This window comes from Cucurbita maxima, unplaced genomic scaffold (assembly GCF_002738345.1).
Source record: "Cucurbita maxima cultivar Rimu unplaced genomic scaffold, Cmax_1.0 Cma_Scf00009, whole genome shotgun sequence".
NCBI lineage: Eukaryota > Viridiplantae > Streptophyta > Magnoliopsida > Cucurbitales > Cucurbitaceae > Cucurbita > Cucurbita maxima.
This window is the reverse complement of record NW_019272025.1, coordinates 2,050,368-2,068,932: the sequence shown is the minus strand read 5'-3', so window position 1 is coordinate 2,068,932 and position 18,565 is coordinate 2,050,368. Positions and strand designations below refer to the sequence as shown.

At 36.9% G+C, this 18,565-nt stretch overlaps 3 protein-coding genes across 4 annotated transcripts; 2 read left to right on the top strand and 1 right to left on the bottom strand.

The window, feature by feature from the left end:
- Positions 1–830: 830 nt before the first annotated feature.
- Positions 831–6,080, top strand: LOC111484260 (peptidyl-prolyl cis-trans isomerase CYP40-like). 2 transcript variants are annotated; one of them, XM_023130788.1, is made up of 9 exons: positions 831–1,225; positions 3,198–3,698; positions 3,849–3,936; positions 4,031–4,083; positions 4,822–4,926; positions 5,093–5,168; positions 5,338–5,375; positions 5,441–5,511; positions 5,776–6,080. In XM_023130788.1, exons 1-8 carry the CDS (start codon positions 1,055–1,057, stop codon positions 5,492–5,494), a joined length of 1,086 nt encoding a protein of 361 aa, XP_022986556.1. In that variant the 5' UTR covers positions 831–1,054; the 3' UTR covers positions 5,495–5,511; positions 5,776–6,080. The 2 variants fall into 2 exon arrangements, with proteins under 2 accessions (XP_022986556.1, XP_022986557.1); XM_023130789.1 differs by having other exon boundaries at positions 5,441–5,521.
- Positions 6,081–8,171: 2,091 nt separating this feature from the next.
- Positions 8,172–9,981, top strand: LOC111484241 (protein ALP1-like). The gene is made up of 2 exons (XM_023130761.1): positions 8,172–9,645; positions 9,691–9,981. The coding sequence occupies exon 1, from the start codon at positions 8,242–8,244 to the stop codon at positions 9,589–9,591; it is 1,350 nt and encodes a 449-aa protein (XP_022986529.1). The 5' UTR covers positions 8,172–8,241; the 3' UTR covers positions 9,592–9,645; positions 9,691–9,981.
- A 4,783-nt stretch (positions 9,982–14,764) lies between these two features.
- On the bottom strand, positions 14,765–16,014 carry LOC111484268. The gene is made up of 2 exons (XM_023130800.1): positions 15,553–16,014; positions 14,765–15,478 (listed from the first exon to the last, which is right to left on the bottom strand). Exons 1-2 carry the CDS (start codon positions 15,913–15,915, stop codon positions 14,828–14,830), a joined length of 1,014 nt encoding a protein of 337 aa, XP_022986568.1. The 5' UTR covers positions 15,916–16,014; the 3' UTR covers positions 14,765–14,827.
- Between the last annotated feature and the right edge of the window lie 2,551 nt (positions 16,015–18,565).

The following is an 18,565-nucleotide window of genomic DNA, read 5'->3' as shown; positions in this document are numbered from 1 at the left end:
GTTTTTTTTTATAAAAAAAAAATAATTTATATGATCCTTGTTGAATTGATTTTGGGCAGTTGGGTCGATTTCATACTTATTTTGTGCACTCCGCGTAATAGTCGCACAAATCAATTAAGCTTTTGAGAAATAGAAGAGAAATATAAAAACCGGAGAGGAAAAAACAAATATTATTGTTTTTTTTTTTTTTTTTTTTAAATAGAGTCAACAAGAGAATATCCCGAGCCTTTGAGGTAGGAATNTTTTTTTTTTTTTTTTTTTTTTTTTTAAATAGAGTCAACAAGAGAATATCCCGAGCCTTTGAGGTAGGAATTCATATTTTCAGATTCTCGAGAATCTTCTTTGAAAATTTTGCTAACTTCCGTTCATTTATCGAATAGACTCCATTGAATAGGGGGTTCTCATGCTAACGTTACAAAGTGACCGTTTTTCTCGAAGATCATCCACTACAATTGCCTTTTGATCTCAGTTCCCTTTAAACCTTTTATGTTATTCATTATTATTTTAGGACGCAAAACTGTTCGCCATTTTGTATGCTCCTAATTATGTTTAAAAGATTAAATTCTACCATACATTTAAAAAGTTGTTGAGAGCTCGGTTAACAATCGAGCAATCAAGACTTACCCTAGCACCAACTTACTGATAATCAGTGTCGCAGCAAGAGTAGGACAGTCCGATATTTTACAATGTTCTTGTCAGATTCAATTGGATGGTTACACTGTTTCAAGAACGGGTTTTCCCTCGATTTGAAAACCAACGTACTCCTTATTGCACGAGTCGGGTTACCAAACGTGACGATATATTATTTATTTATTTATTTAATGTTAGGAAAAAATGGGGTATTAGTGTAAACTTCTGCGTTCGCACGACACCACGAACAAATGCATTTAAAATTTGAGAGAGGGTTGGTTACATATTTGGAAATAAATAGCGGGAGAGAGACCCATTGTAGCAGAGAGAGAACCAAAAAAAGGGGGAAAAAGAAACACAGCCTTCTTCTTCGCCTTCTCCAAGAACCAAAGAACACTCTAGAATCTGAACCAGAGCCACCACCATGTCCAAGCCAAGGTGCTTCTTAGACGTCACCATAGGCGGAGAGCTTGAAGGTAGAATCGTCATCGAGCTCTATGACGATGTCGTTCCTAAAACCACCGAGAATTTCAGGGCGCTTTGCACTGGCGAGAAAGGCATTGCTCCTAACACCGGCGTTCCTCTCCATTTCAAGGTCCTTACACAACATACGTCTTTTTTCTCTTTCTGTTTTTTTTTTTTTAATTTTTTATTTTTATCATTTTTGTTCGATTGCATATTAGTTTGTTTTTTTTTTGGAAGTTGGAGCGTGTTTGTTTATGAGAGATGAAGCAAGAACTGTAGCTCTGATGATTTTGTTGCTTTGTGTTCGTCGGTCGAAGTGTTTGTTTCCGAGATTTGAGGGGACTTTTGCTTTTGGCTTTAGTAGATAGTGATATCCTCGGTAAATGTTGGATTATTATTCTTTTTTTTTTTTTTTTTTCCTCCCTGCTTTTGAGACTCTTTCGTCGTAGTACGTTCCTAACCTGCGTTTGCTTACTCTCTTATAGGTTAAGGAACGTCCTGCTTTCCTTTTACTTTGCCTATCTGTTGTTTAATGGATTTGGATGTTGATTCCGTCGAACAATATGTAACTGAATAAAGAAAAGATAATTACGAAGTCGCCGTTAAACTTTTTCTGGTCTTCGGTTGTGAAATTTGTGTTTGAGGCTTAAGATTTGGCGGAGGGTTATGCTTTTGTAGATACCATCTTTATGTCTGAACTTAAAGAAAAGGCACACTGTCTTTTCTAGCAGGGATTTCTTCTGTTTGTGAATTGATAGGAGATGAACACTTTGTTTCCCTGTATTATTTCATGTATAAATGGAAAACGAATAAAGAAAATGGGAATTGAAGGTCGCTCTTCTGAAGCTTTATTCATAAGACTGCTATGAAAAAGTTTGACGTTACTAGAGTGATTGATATCTTCTGGGAAAAAATGATCGCTAATGATAAATCACACCGGGATGAGTTAAACTACATTAAAGTTTCCTTGTGTTATAGCATATCTTCTTTTGATTTGATTTCTATGGTGAAAAGCACCTTCAACCTAACATTTTTAGTGGCCTGCCGAGATGCAAGTGTCTGAGAAAAACCTTTCTCATTTCACTTAGTGCTATGAAAGGCACTAAAGCACAACAGTCCTCTGAGCCTTAAGCACAAAAGATTAAAAAAGAAAAAAAATAACTGCAGACTTCTTTTTAATGAGCGAATAATTTTTTTAATACATGAAACAAAAAGTATTATGAATAAGATAATGAAAAATGTAAGGAATTAAAGCTTTTAAGTTCTAAATTGCAATTGAGTAGAGAAATGAATATTTGAAGCACCGAGGTGCATGCCTCTAGAATTGAAGTGCCTAATGTGGGCTCGCCGAGGCACTTTTCCAAACTGTATGCAAGGTTAAGGACCATTATAGTTGTAGCATCACTCAGGTGCATCAAGCCGAAGAAAACTTGGAATACTTGGTTTTTTGTTTACATCTTTAATTGGAATGTCAGGTCATGTTTGATAAAATATTTCCAAGTTCAGTGAGAAATATTGAAATAAAACATATTTTGTAAGCTGCTATCATATTTACTAATGATGTATATGCATTTTTGTAAAATGAATATATGATACCATCATTTGGATCATCAGGTCCCTGCAATGCTTCTAAAATTTTTACAAATTTCTGGAATATAGTTCGTTTCACAAGGTTTAGGTGGTTACTCAAATCTTATGCCTGTTTCTTACTGTGTGATAAATATGTTTATATACTATCTATTATCTTTGCAAACACCTATGGTAGAATATTATATTTCTTCTATTTACTTAAACTTGAAAGAAAGTAAGTTTTTGTGTTTCAAAATATTATTGTTACCATGGAGATTTTCTTGCTGCACTTTCGTTGATTCTCTTGTACACACTGTTACAATGGAAATTATATGAATGAATGTATTTTTTGTAAATATTATCTACCTCATGCACACTTTTTGTGGCTTTACTTTGTATATTCTGGTTGGTTAATGAGGCTTGACGCACAGGTTTGTTGCATTTTCTAGAATGCACAACTTCATTTTTCTCCAAACATGATTATGTAGAGTTCGTTTTCCAGTATTTGAAGCCACAATTGTTTAAAATTTTAGGGTGTCTGCTTTCATCGTGTAATCAAAGGATTTATGATTCAAGGTGGGGATATTTCCGCCGGCGATGGTTCTGGGGGAGAATCTATTTATGGTTTGAAGTTTGAAGATGAAAATTTTGAACTGAAACATGAAAGGAAAGGAATGTTGTCTATGGCTAATTCTGGTCCCAACACAAATGGGTCTCAATTCTTCATAACAACAACACGTACACCTCATTTGGATGGAAATCATGTGGTCTTTGGGAAGGTGGTGAAAGGAATGGGAGTAGTTCGCTCAATTGAACATGTCTTAACTGGTGAGAATGATCGTCCAACTCTTGATGTTGTAATCAAGGATTGTGGAGAAATCCCTGAAGGGACAGATGATGGAGTATCAAATTTGTTCAAAGATGGTGATGCCTATCCTGATTGGCCAGCTGATCTTGACCAGAGTCCTTTTGAACTTTCTTGGTGGATGAGTGCTGTGGATTCTATTAAGGCTTTTGGTAATGAACATTTTAAGGTAAAATCTATTATAAAGTTTCTTTGAAGTCTAATGACAAATTTTTTGTACTCGTCAGTTATTATCATCAATTCACTTATTAGTTATCTTCAAAATTTCACTTTATTTTACTTCCATTTTTAATAACAAAATATTGAATAAAATTCATAGAAACAAGATTACAAGATGGCTCTCAGAAAGTACAGGAAGGCTTTGCGGTATCTTGACATTTGCTGGGAGAGAGAAGGGATTGATGAGGGTAAACTCTTCATTTACCTACGTTACTTGCGTTTATGGAATCCATACACTAGTTAGACATTGTTCAGATCTTTAATCTTTTATGTTCTTAACAGAGAAGAGTTCGTGTCTGAGGAAGACCAAATCACAAATATTTACAAACAGCTCTGTAAGTTTTCATCAAGTACTTAGTGACGAAATTTTATTTTGTATATATTCATAAATGTTCCCTCATACAAAGATGATGCCATTTTTAAAAATCTCAAGGAAGAAGGTTGAATATAAGTATTACATTTCATATGGAAATGAATATTCGAATTAATTGTTTGTTAGGCATATTTTGTGCTGATGAAATTATTTTCATTGTTATTAGTCTCTGGGAACTTCAAAACCCCTTATACTCTTTGCTTGGTACAAAGTTGGGATGCAGTGGCGTGGGGAAGAGCTTTTTCGCTTAAAGGCAAAAATGTTGCACACCACCTATCGTCCTAGAGAATATAGTAAAGTAGACATTTTAATTTAGTCTAAAGCACTTAAATAGTGTTGTCACTATATTATTATTTTTGGACTCGACAATTGCTAGGGTGGAGGATTGATCCATTAGATCTTTGGAATGAAAATTGATGTTTTATCTAGTAAACTATACCTGGATTGGCTACAGGTATTTGTTTAGTACGTTTCATTGATACTATTTTCTTTTAAAGAGTTAATGAAAGAAGAACCTTAATCATATGCACGTGAAAGCAAAGCAAAAATTGTTTAATTCACTAAGGTACGAGAGGTGTAACAGAAAGGTGTCTATACAGAATGCCTTGGGTGCTCATCGTGGCCAACTGTTTAGTGCAACTGACATGTTTGAGATGCTCCATTTTTTGGTGTAATCATGTTATCCTTTCGTCTATTGTAGGCATGTAAACTGAAGCTAGGGGATCTAAAGGGAGCATTGTTGGACACTGAATTTGCAATCCGTGAAGGAGAGAACAATGCAAAAGCCATGTTCCGCCAAGGTCAGGTTGGTATCATCTTTCATCGATGAATTAGTGAATAAGAGGTTTGGAATATCTTAATGGTTCTTTTAATTACAACTCAAAAACATAGCTGTACAACCTATCTAGTTCAAACAAGGTCATAATTACTTGTACGTTTACGTTTGTTTGACTAACCTTGTCACCTATCAGGCACATATGGCTCTTAATGACATTGATGCTGCAGTTGAAAACTTTAAGAAGGCATTGGATTTGGAGCCAAATGATGGTGAGTCATGATTACTGCAGTTAAACATGTACATGATAGCTAGGAATACTAAATCTCAGTCCCTCTCTCTCAAAAAAAAAAAAAAAAAAAAGATCCCGAAACATTATTTTTCAACACCTTATGAACTACCGATGTTTATCTTATCTCTGTTCGTATTTGTTTTTTTCAGCTGGAATAAAGAAAGAGCTGGCTGCTGCTAAGAAAAAGGTTGGTACACACCAATCTTTTATATTATGTTTGCAAGAATATATGGGACTAATTTTTGTGTACAGGTTGCTGATAGACGTAATCAAGAGAGGAAAGCATATGGCAGGATGTTCCAATAGGAATTTGCTCTCCAATGGTTCACACTTAAGACTCTTTTATAAACTTGTTTGAATAAGAAAAAAAAAAAATAGTACGCGTTGGATGATGAAAGTCCCACATCGGCTCATTCCATTTATAATCAAGGAATACTCTCTCTCTTGGTATGAGGCCTATTGGGGAAGCCCAAGAGCTTATGCTCAAAATGGACAATATCATATCATTGTGGAGAGTCGTGTTCGTCTAACCGTAAGAACACTTGGTTAATCATCTTTTTAAAGAAAAAACTATGGCTTCATTATAGGTTTTGTTTTGGAGCGAAGACGAAGAGAAATAGAGATCCAGTTTGTAGTGGCTAGTTCAACCATACAAAACTGCAGTTGGAGAGCGGGGTATAGAATCGTCAATTTTTGTGATGGTAATTGGTGTCTTACCTATTGAACTAGACTAAGATTAACCCTCTTTAAAGAAGAAAATATATTGATAAACAGGTAGCTTTGAGTAATTTTGATACGGATATTTTGTTATGTTCAACTTTGGTGATAATATTTTGTTGGTATCATTTCGAGCTCTAAATGAAATGGATGGTTATTCATGACATTCATATAACTCCTCTTCCTCTTTGGGTAGGTTAATGATTTGTTATTGAACTCCTTGTAGTTGAAATTGGAAGCCATAGAAATGGGTTGGTCGTTGGTGCCCTTCGACCCAAAGAAGAATGAAAGCTATAAATGGAAGAAAAAAAGGTTGAAGGGTCGAAAAAGGTAAGGCTTTAAATGAGTCGTTGAAGCTTTAACAGAATGCAATTTTTAAAACTTAATTTTTTTTTTTGTTTTCCTTTTTAGTGGAGAAAAAACTTTAATTACCAACCCATTTCATCTCCAATATTGTTCCTTACTAGTTAGAAATTACTACTCTTCTTTGCTTTGGCTTCATCAAGAACTCATTCATTTAGGCTTTTGTGTTTCTCTCTATCCATCCAACCATGCCTTTCATATCTTCAAAACTACTCATTCTCTTCATTTGGGCATGCCTTTCAACCCTATCCTCTGCCAATGAGCCTTGGTTTTGGGCACATAATTGCTCTTCCCCTTTCCACCCTACCCACAACCCGTCTCCGCCACCACCAACATCACCAAGCTCTCGAACAATGCCATCACAATCGCTACCACCATCACGATAGTTACCATCACCACCAAGATCACGACGTCCTCGAATACCACCATCACAACAACTGGCATCACCACTACCACCACGTTCACGACGTCCTCGAACACCATCATCACCACCACCACCATCACAAAGGCCTCAAATACCACCATCGCAACAATCATCGCCTCCACCACCACCACGACAACCACGAACGCCACCTTCACCAATGATGCCACTACCACCACCACAATCACGACGGTCACGAACACCACCATCTCGACAGCAATCACCGCCACCATCATCATCATTGCCACCATCACCACCACCAACCCCACCATCTCAAAAGATCATAGTGGGTGGCTCCAATCATTGGCACCTCGGCTTCGACTATAATGATTGGGCGCTTAAAAACGGCCCCTTCCATATAAATGATATCCTAGTTGATCACATTTTCAAGGTTATCATAAGAAAATTTGATTCTCAAAACTTATTTGGAAGTTATTGTTGTCAGTATTCAAATACGATCCTCCAAACAGTACAACTCCTGCTCACACTGTCTATCAGCTCCCAAACATGAGAAGCTTCGTCAACTGTGATTTGGGAAAGGCCAAAATGCTTGCTAATTCAACACAAGGAAGTACTGAAAATGGCTTTGAATTTGAGCTCAAACACCAAAATCCTTACTACTTTGCTTGTGGAGAAGCCAACGGCTTCCATTGCCAATCTGGATCCATGAAGTTCACCCTAACACCAATACTTCAAGGTTGATATTACAACTTTGAGCTAAACTTAGTCGATACGGTCAAATAAGATTTCCCAATTGGAGAAGATGTATGTGGTCGATCTCATTTTTTTTATCCGTTAAGTTCAACCTCTTGACTTTTTGGTAAAAAATAATATGACTTATTTAATTGAGTTATACTCAAGTTGACATCTTCATCCACTTTTCAATTCAAGCGTAAATTATAGCATTTTCAAACATAGATTTACACCCGCATAATATGTTAAACATGAATATTGTTATTTTTGTTGGATTCAAATCTTCCTACTTTATAGTATTGAAAAATGTAGGAATATAACTTAAACTATAAATGTTGAGTTAGGTTAGATTTTTTTTTCCGGTTTGGATTGAGATTAAATTTTTGAAAAACCAAAAAAGTTTGGTTCGTTCGAGGGTTAAAATTTTTTTTGTCAGGTCAACCCGACCAACCCAATGAACTCGAAAATATGATTACAAGCCTACCTTACTTTTAAAATTATTATGAAAATTATGAATATTTGACGTTTGTAATCTATTCGTGATACATAAGAATATTCTTTAACTTTATATTGTGCGTTGGAATTACTTTAAACTCCTAGATAGAAAAATGGTTCCAAAGTATAAATAAAAGTTCTTATGAGGGGCCGAGCCCAGCAGAAATAGACGGGCTGAGCCCAGAAGAAACTAGACGGGCCGAGACCAGAATAAAATAGACGGGTCGAGCCCAATCCAATATTTATCCGGGCCCGTATGGTTTGGGCGGATTGAAAAAAACCAGACTTGAAAAATCCCGATCTGGATTTTGCCCTTCCCCCAAAGAAACCTCCATCTCCGGCGAGAAGGACGGCATCAACAGCCATGGATCAATCCTTCTTACTGATGCTCTCAACTCTCCTCCACCTCCACAACTACCTCGATCCCACCATTTCCCTTCTCCCTTCCACTCCCTCCTCCGCCTCCTCTCCTTCCTCCGCCTCCTTCAACTCTCCCACCTCCCTTCTTTCCTCCTCCTCCGCCGCCCCTCTCCTCTTCTTCACAATCGCCTCCGTCCTCTCCTTCATCGCCTCCTCTCGCTCCAACCCCTCCTCCTCTCCTTCCCGAACCTCCTCCACTACCCTTCCTCCCTCTTCCTCCGATTACTCCGTCTCCGCCTTCCGCGCCTTCTCCACCGATCACATTTGGTCCCTCGAAGCCCCTTTTCGCGATGCCCAATGGCGCTCCCTCTACGGCCTCTCTCACCCTGTCTTCACCACCATCGTCGACAAGCTCAAGCCCCATATTGCCCTCTCCAATCTCTCTCTCCCTTCCGATTACGCCGTCGCTATGGTCCTCTCTCGCCTCTGCCACGGCCTCTCCGCTAAAACCGTCGCTGCTCGTTTCTCTCTCGAACCCTATCTTGTTTCCAAAATCACCAATATGGTCACCCGTCTTTTGGCCACCAAGCTTTATGCTGAGTTTATTAAGATTCCGGTAAGTCGCCGGCGTTTGATTGAGACCACTCAGGCTTTCGAGGAGTTGACTTCTCTCCCCAATATGTGTGGCGCCATTGACGGGAGTCCGATCAAGCTTCGTCGACTACCCCCTGACCAGAATTTCTCTACTAATTACAATTGTCGATTTGGGTATCCCTCGGTTCTGCTTCAAGTTGTTGCTGACAACAAGAAAATTTTCTGGGATGTGTGTGTTAAAGCTCCCGGTGGTAGCGACGATGCCAGCCATTTTAGGGATAGTCTTATGTACCATAGGCTTACTTCAGGGGATGTTGTTTGGGATAGCGTAATTAATGTCAGAGGTCACCATGTTCGACCCTACATTGTTGGTGATTGGGGATATCCTCTGTTGTCTTTCCTGTTGACACCATTTTCGCGGAACGGCATCGGCACGCCTGCACAGAACCTGTTTGATGGAATGCTGATGAAGGGTAGGTCTGTTGTGGTTGATGCAATTGGGTTGCTTAAGGCTAGGTGGAAGATTCTTCAGGATTTGAATGTGGGTTTAAGCCATGCGCCACAGACCATTGTTGCTTGTTGTGTGTTGCATAATTTGTGTCAAATTGCCAAGGAGCCAGAGCCTGAACCATTGAAGGACCCAAATGAAACTGGCCCTGCACCTAACATTCTTGACACTGAAAAGTCTCTGTGTTATTATGGAGAAAGTGTGAGGCAGGCGCTGGCTGATGATTTGCATCAAAGGCTTCCATCGAGGTAGCTAACGTTCCATCAATATAGTCTTTCATGTTGCACTTTCATTGTTGCCATGCTTGGTGGTTTTGTTTATGTTCTGTTGAGTCTTAAGTTCAACCACTGAAGTCATTGCATACATTAGAAAGAGTAATTGTTCATAGCTTGATCCTAGCAGAACTCTGCCATTGACTGATAGCTTTAGATTATTAGTTAGAAACAAAGGGATGCGTTTGTTGAGTAATGCATGATTGTCTTAACATCCTCCTAGGCGTTGTGTATCTGTGTTCAATGATGGTTATATGAACTGTAAGTTATGGGTGAATGTTTGTAGAAATTAGTGTTCAAAGTGTACTCAGAAACTCTAATTGAAGCATTTCAGGCAGTTTGATCTATGTTTGATGATATGTTTTAGCTACTTTGCATCTTTGATTCCTGATAGAGTTTGAGCAAAATGAGTTACAGGGTGTTTCTTTGTGTTGATCCTTTTGTGGCGTTAATGTTTCAGATCATTTGGATTTTGTTTGTCCTTTTTCAATTTGTGCAACTATGTGATGAAAAACTAGGATAATCAGAGATGATTATTCTTGGTATTGTCAAATCATAGGGTTAGGTTGGGTTTAAAAGGGTTTTGGGGTTGAGTTGGATTCGTATTCTGCTGGAACTCGATTCGGTTTGGGTTGGGTTCGGATTCCGACCCAACTATGGAAACCTTAAAAAAATTTAAAATAGGCCCAAGTCCACGCAGCCCAAGCTCATGAGTCATGTTGTGTGCTCCCCTGCCACCGGCGCATCTACACAATGTAGAGTGCAAACTGCAGACGGTCTCTCTACTCTTCGATACATGAGATTGAATTAATAATTGTAATGATGAAATACGTTTTTCCATTGTTATCTTTCTTATTGACTCTCTGCCCTTCATCTTCATAGTTATCTCATCGACGTCACTCGCCAGTCATCTCTTTATTTATCTGTTGGACTCTCTTTTCAGTTCACATTTCTTTGCTCGACCTCGTCTCTATGTTAATTATTGGTTGTCGTTGCCGGTTGTCTCTTCGATCAGCGTTCTGTTTCACTTTCGTCGGACTTCTTTACTCTGTGTTTCTCGTCGAACTTCTCCACTTGGTACTACGTTGTTTCTTTGCTCAACTTCTTGTTTCTTCTCAGTTTGGAACAACCCGAACCCAACCCGAAAATAGAGGGTTGGGCTGGGTTATCAATCCAACCAACTCGAACCTAGCTCGAAAATAACGGGTTGGGTTGTGAAAATTTTTGGGTTGAGTAGGGTTGGTCCAAAAAAATTTCTCAAACCCAACCCAATCCGGACTACATACACCCCTACCCACAAATCTCCAAAAGTGCAAAGTCCTCATAAATCATGGAGACTAAGTCGAGGACTATGCCCCTAACCCAAGGGGCATTGAGACCTCAAATATTCGGTCAAGCTTCTAGACCTATTTCAACATCTCTCCTATTGTATAGACCCTGACCTGGTTCATTCCCCAAAATCTAAATCAACATAACCAAATTCCCCTTTTACCCTTCATTTTCTGTTGTATTCGCACGGATAGGGATGTTCGTATAATCCAATGATCCAAATAACCCAAACTATATAGGTTAAGTAAACCCAAGCTATAAAGGTTAAATTGAATTGATTTTTTTTTTTTTTTCCGATTTGGATTGGATTGAATTTTTGAAAAATTTGGTAAAGTAAACCCTAACAACTCGAAAATAGGGTTCACAACCCAATCAAACCCTAAATTTGTTACCGTTCTCTAAATTTTTTAATATTATTTTTAAATGCTCATACGTATTTTTAAAATGTAGTACTAACCGTACCGTTCATAGTAAATAAATCTAAGGATATTAATGAAACTTTTGAGAGTGAAAGTTAAAAGGGTATTTTTGAAACAAATTATTAACCATTTCCATCCCGACTAATGAAAAAATACTTTATTTTTTTTTAGACAAAATATAAAATTTATGAATATTTTTATTAATTCAGTCTAAAATTAAACTGTCAGTCACATTGTCACCGTCTTCACCCTCAAATAATTATATTTTTAAAGAGTAATACAGTGAGTCAACTTATTAAGATTTCAAACATCAGTTTCTAAATTACTGTCTTCAGTCAAAGGTTTCGGCTGTCGGTACTAACCCTTTGCCTTTTGACTTTGACTTTGACTTAATATTTCATAGTCAACGTCATAAGGTTGACCACAACTTAAACACTTTGACTCAGTCAACTCATGCTCTATTTCATTTTTAGTCCTCCATATTATAGTCAAGGAAAATTGAAATTACATTACAAACATAATTATTTAGTTGAGTTTGTATCGATCTCGAGAATGGTTTGAAAGATCGGCGTTGAATAAAATATAAACGGATAGAATTCAAAGTTTTATCTTAAAAATAATTATATATTTTATTAGTTGAGCTATGTTCATGTTAACGTATAGTATATATTAGTATATAATAATTGGAGTTAAAACATATTTTATAATTATGCGATATTGTAAATCCTAAGTTTATATAAAAACGTGACATATTATAAATGTTATATTTTAAAATGCACTTTTCCATAATTAAGTTCAATTTCAGCCCGGTTAGTATATGTAGTAACTTTCAATTCTTTAAAATCTTTTTTAATTATCTTATGTTCAGGATGGATCGTTTTCATTCAGATGTGATCACAATTTACTAATGTTACTCGAGTGTCACATCATAGCTTTATATAACGAACCTTCACAACTCATTTTAAGTGTTGAGTTCAAACTCTTTCTTGGGTCGTGACCTTCTCTTGAATTCTCAAAATTCTGTCGCTCCATCCCCACAGGGGCAAAACCCATTTCTATCTTGACTATGCTGCCGGATATCACGGTCATGCTCGTCCAGGGCGTGTTGCCCATGGCCGCATGCCTATGGCAAGCCAAACCCTTGTCATGTCTTTTCATTCTAGTGTTTTTACTTCTATAGTTCTAGGGCGTATGACGCCTCAAAAATATCATGTCTAGGCCTGCCAGACATGAAATGTCTCAAAATGTACTATAGGGGGATATGACTAGTTGTCAACTTCTCCCTACCCAAGGTTATATATGCTAAGCCGTTGTTATCTTTCTCTTGCTTGCTTATATAACGTCTCTTTCAAAAATCTCTCTTTCTAAAATCTCTCTCTACCCTCGTTTTCCAAAACCTTCTTTTAAAACCGAGGCTAGAGGCTCGATCATACGTCGCGTGGCCGTAGGCGACGCAAGTACAAATTGGCTTAGCTCACTTGTCGTTGGAAAGTGAGTGTCGCACAATCGCTAGTCCGCTGCCTTTAAAAGTGCGATTGTGTCACCGGAGGCACTGAGGAAGTCGGAATAGAAGAGCACTCATCTGGGGTGGACTTACAACTTAGATCCTTTCATCAGTTATCAACTCCGCACTTGATTACCCAGCGTTTACCGTGGGCTAGTTATAAACAAATATGAACGCGTTCTTTTTTTTTTTTTAGTTGTCACGAGAATAGTCATACCAACATGATTTAACTGCGAGGAAGCGCCAAATTAATTTATAATAATTAATAGATAATTTATAATGTTTTTTTTTATTATTATTATTAAATCATAATAATGATGTGAAGGAGTGGGTGGTCCAAAGGGTGTCTCATTTAAGCATTAAATAATAGTGTAAAGTAGCATAGCAAATATGAATCTCTTAAAGAAAAAGAAAGAAATAATGATACCTCAAGGTGGACCTCTTTCTCATTCATATAATAAAAACTCTACTTTTTATTAATATATATACTTCTCGACCTTTAATTTAAAACCGATAGGATAATTCGAGAGTATCTCGTTCACTACGTAGTGTCACAAGAGTACTCTTATGGAAGCGAGATAGCGATTGTGTGACATTTGTTCTAACCCAAAAACAAGTCAGTTGTGAGAAATTCAGATTTCGCAGACAACATCACTGTACTCGAATCTCGAGTCATATTTGAGAGAGAGATTTTGGAAAACGTGAGCGAGGAAATACGTTGATTGCGTATAAAGTTATAAGCTAAAAGCGATTAAGCAACACCAACGAATTTTATAGTATATAACCCGACTAGTCATATCCCCCTATAGTACATTTTGAAGTATTTTAGCACGAGCGCGTGTTGACACAATATGAAGTATTAAAGGCTTATCTAAGATAAAAGCATGCGGCCATGGTAAACACATCCTAGACAAGCATGACCAGGATATCCGATATGCGGTCATAAACAACATGTCTTGGACAAATATGACCGTGACACATAACACCACACAACCGATATCTTCAGCCTCTTTACCTATCGGTTCACCTCGAGCCAATTGTTGTAGCTGAACATTAGAATAATGGGAGAAGGAAATGACGATGATTTGAATGGTTACACAGGATTCGTACCTTTCCATTGTTTTTAAGACGTTTTGACATTTAACCTATTAGACGTAACTTCAAACATCATGAACAGGAACACCGACACATTAAATAAACGAACAATATGAGATGTTGGCATATAATTAAACACTAAAAAGGAAAAGGAAAAAGTGTTGTTAATGGTTAGGTTATGTAATGACCACCAACTCCTTTTGTCTTTCGCCAAATCTGAACTTATTGCTTAAATCTTTTGCAGGAGCAAAGAAGATGCCAATTAAAGCCAAGGAAAAAGGGAAAAGGGTGGTGGGGAAAATAGAATCATTTTAGGGTTAAGCCCGTTTTTCTTCGTTTACGAACGTTTTCCGACTATTTTAAAAATTTTCAAAAATACATTTATGGATAGTACTATGTTTAAAAAATACCCGAGAAATTTTAAAATTAACATTAATACTCTTTACCTTCGTAAAAAAATTTTAAAAAAATTCCGTCAATAATATGTCCATAGGTTATCTACAAACGTTTTAATGTTATTTTGGAAAGGAAAAAGTTTTTTTTTTTTTTAGTTTTTAAAAAAGTTTAAAGGTTTTTTTAATGTTTTTTTTAATTAATTATTTAATGAAAGTTTTGAAAATTTAATGGTTTTAAAGGTATTTTTAAACCTTTTGAAAGTTAAAAAATATTTTTAAATAGAAAGTTGATATTTTTTTATTAATTTAGTGTTTTTAAATATATAAAAAAATATATTATCCTCCTCTAAAAAACATGCCCAAAAACTTAAATTCTTTATTATTTATTTGTATATAAAATACTGAAAAAAAAAATATTCTCTTACATTTATCAATCCAAACAAAATAAAAAATCAAAATAAAAAATCTGCCGGTTCATCCACGTGTCAACGACCCAATATCTCTAGAAATCTCCTGCATACCGGACCGGTTAAACCGCAAGCAACGGCCCAAAAAGCTCTTCTTCTTCATTAACTCCTCGGAAACTGTCCGGTTCGCGGCTGTGAAATGCCTCCTCGGATCGACGCTGTCGGCTGATCGGAAACTCGAAATCTTCACGTCGTTCTCCATTCTTTCCGACATTACAACGTAAGTAGACCTCAGCTTATCAGCTTTCTCCGTCGCTCGGCCTTCGGAAGTGCTACGAAACAATAAGTCTCTGAGCCTCCATTTTCTATTGGCCTTAGAGAACGAAATCGCCGACAAGAACGACAACGACTTTGACTTTCCCGCGCCCGTTGAGCTGTCGACGTCGCCGTGAATTGGAGTTCGAGAGGAGATTCTGTAAGGGGAAATGGATCGAGTGGGTTTGCGAGCAAAATCAGAGGAAATGTATGAGATTTCCTCTGTTCTTCCTCTGTTTTTGCTCTGTTTATCAGCGAGCTCACAATTGGTTCGATGGCTAAGAGTCTCTTTCATTAGCGCCGCTTCAAATGGGTCGTCGTTGATGTTCATGTCGGAGCTGTTCTTCGTTTTCCGAGGGGAAATCCTCGAATTGTGCGGCGATCTCGGCGACGATATGTTCGACTGTCGAAGAAAATAAATTTAGCAGAGGAACTTGTAATTTTTAATTTAACATTTGGTCGGAAAAAAACACTGACCTTGAATCCGGGAGGGGGTTTGAGCGGCCGGATTTTACCGCCGTCGAAGAGCTCATCGGCGGAGAGGGAAGCTTTAATGAAGAGCGACTGGCGGCTGAAATCAAATTCAAAATCTTGCTCGGCGGAGCAATTGGGGGATTTGGGAATGCCGGGTTTCTCCTCCCAGCGGAAGGGGACGGCGGAGGGAGAGCCAATCGGAACGTCGTCGTCGTGGCGGAAGAAGTTGACGGCGTGAGAGGAGGGGCTGGTGGGCGCACTGAGGGAGGAGAAGGGAGTGGAAGGAGCGGAGAGATAGTGGGAGGAGCAAGGGCTGCCGAAGTTGAACAGGTCGCCGGCGGGAGAGACTCCGACGGCCACTTCCATCTCCGTTGACGGCGGCAAGGCGGTGGATCTGAAGCTGTGTGAAATGAAGGAAGGGGATTATGTGGAGGAGATAAAGAAAGAAGGGGAAAGTTGAGAGAAATTGAGTTATAAATTATGATCAATATTGGAGCCGCCATTGTTGATAGAATTAAAACTACTATTCTATTCTTCCAATATGAACACGTTGACCACATTCTTATTTATTTAAGTTTACCCGTCCAATGAAAATCTTCGGTTCGTTTTTTCGGCTTAGTTTGCCTTTAGTTTACTAGGTTGGGTCGGTGTAACTACTTTGACCGTCCCACACAACTCGTCCCAAAATTCATGCATTATTTCATTCAATAGTGATTGTTAATGTGTGGGATCTCGTGCGTGTTGTATGTCATATGATCATTGTTTACTTCTTTTACAGTTGATTTTTCAGTAGTAGTAGTGCGTGTTAGCGCATAGTTAGACCTAGGGAGTATGTTAATAAGTCCACCGAGTGGGTTCATATGCGCGTGAATAAACTGTGTGTAGAGAAATACTATACATCTAGCTCTATCGAAAAGAGAAAATAGTAGTGAGGTCACACCAATCATAATATATATTAATATTAAATATTTTTCAAGTAAGAGTAAAGAACTAATGTACGAACTAAGTTCTTTCCGTGCTAGGGTAGTATAATAATGTTTTTTCAATTTTGAACTAAGTTCTTAAGCCTATTTCAATCATGATTTTCTCGTGATTACAAGTTTACGAGTAATTAAGTTATGACAAATTTTAAAATAACACACCTCTTGATACGGTTGATCTCATTTTTCTAACATTCACATCAACATGCCTCTCGGTACGGTTGACATTCGTATATTGTAAAAATATGATAAGTGGGTTGTCATATTATTGTTTCATACATTGATAAGGGCATTTGTGTCATTGTATTATACAATATGAAAGATCCTCGTTATCATACATATTACGTGTCATTGTATCAATACTGTCACACTCACAATCAGCAATCTTATATATTTTGAGAAAAATTACTCCATCTTTTATTGAATCAAATACACCCGTGAAATTGAAATTATAAAATATGGCACAACATTATGAGTATATGTTATAGTTACTTGTCAATACGAACGTAGCGGTCTATAGGTAAGAAACTAACAATAATCTCATAGATTTGATGATTAAAACGTCAATTTCGAAGTTGTTGAACTCGAGAAAGTATATGATATACTAAATGTAGCTAGTCCAATAATAGATGATAAGCATATGGGTGTCCTTAGCACATGGTGAATTAATGCTTGTGATCAAATGGATTGGATTAGGCTGCTTCCTACCTATAATAGCCTTTCAATTATTTACCGACAAGCTATAAATCTCCTCACTCACGTTCGTATTCAGTCTTTGGTTTTTGAAATTTATAGAGTCGTTTAGTTATATGTTGTAAAACATGTTTGTTAAATGATAAGCTACGAGTTTCTTTCCAAAAGTTGGTGTCGTTTAAAATAATTAAAATTACTTATCAAATGCAAAAACACAAGAAATTTTGGTAAGATCGTTTCATTCAACCTCTCAGCTATGTAATTTAAACCTAATTAAACATATCAACTTTTTTGTTTGATCGGTAGCTTGAATCTTAGAATTTTTAATAATTCTGTTCATCGATTATCATTAAGTCACGTGTTCTTAATATGAAAAAGAAAGTCAATAATTTAAAAAATTAAACCATAAGATATACGATTGAATATGATGAATATAATTTTACTTAAACTAATTATGACTCATAACTTGAAATACATGTCAAATATGAAATCGAATACAAGATCATATTTATTCACACGAAACCGTTGAAAGCTATGGGTCTAGAGAAGAAGAAGCAGCCATATTCAATTATATATCTATTCATGAGATGGAACACATGGAACCATTAATTTGTGCATAAAAATTTACTTGAAAGAGTTAATGTAAAGCATTTAACATTTACAATTATCATAACTTTACCTTTGAAAAGAATATATGAATCAGTAAGAAAGCATAGTACACTTCATAACTTTTATTTCTTTTTAAGTCCATTAGGGACTTCCCCTTAAAATTTTTCAAAACAAATACATCACAATCCACTTCCTTTAGGTCTAACATCCTCACTAATATTTGTTCCCTTCTCCGATCGATGTGAGACCCTTCAATCTACTCACATTTAAGACCTAGCGTCCTTGCAAGCACACCTCCTCATATTTATCCCTTTCAAAACTCATGTGGGATCTCACACACCCATAACACACTAACACATATATTCTTTTAAATTTGACGACATAATAACACTTAAAATAATAATTTGTAACTAAAAATTCTAGAGCTAAAATAAATACCTTTAATAATCCGATCAACCCAAACTATAGGTGGGAACAAAAATTCAGGATTTTTATGTTGTGTCAACCCAACCAATCCCACAATAAGGTTACAATCCAACTACCCAATCCAAAAATAGAAGATGGATGATAAAATTTAAGTAACCAAAATAAAATAATATAAAAAATTTATAAATTTGAGACTTAAAATCCTCTGATTCCAACTTTTTTTTTTTTTTTTCACTAGCCCCAACAAGCAGAAAACTTGGGAAGAAAAAAGTAAAAAGTGAAAAGTAAAAAAAAAAAAAAAAAAAGAA

Bases quoted from the DNA above. Each gene is read 5' to 3' on its own strand.
- LOC111484260 (XM_023130788.1), top strand. From the start codon at position 1,055: ATGTCCAAGCCAAGGTGCTTCTTAGACGTCACCATAGGCGGAGAGCTT. The intron at 4,084-4,821 runs GTAAGTTTTCAT...CGTCTATTGTAG, and splicing joins AAATATTTACAAACAGCTCT to GCATGTAAACTGAAGCTAGG. The intron at 5,376-5,440 runs GTTGGTACACAC...TTTTGTGTACAG, and splicing joins TGGCTGCTGCTAAGAAAAAG to GTTGCTGATAGACGTAATCA.
- LOC111484241 (XM_023130761.1), top strand. From the start codon at position 8,242: ATGGATCAATCCTTCTTACTGATGCTCTCAACTCTCCTCCACCTCCAC.
- LOC111484268 (XM_023130800.1), bottom strand. From the start codon at position 15,915: ATGGAAGTGGCCGTCGGAGTCTCTCCCGCCGGCGACCTGTTCAACTTC. The intron at 15,479-15,552 runs GTCAGTGTTTTT...TTTCTTCGACAG, and splicing joins AACCCCCTCCCGGATTCAAG to TCGAACATATCGTCGCCGAG.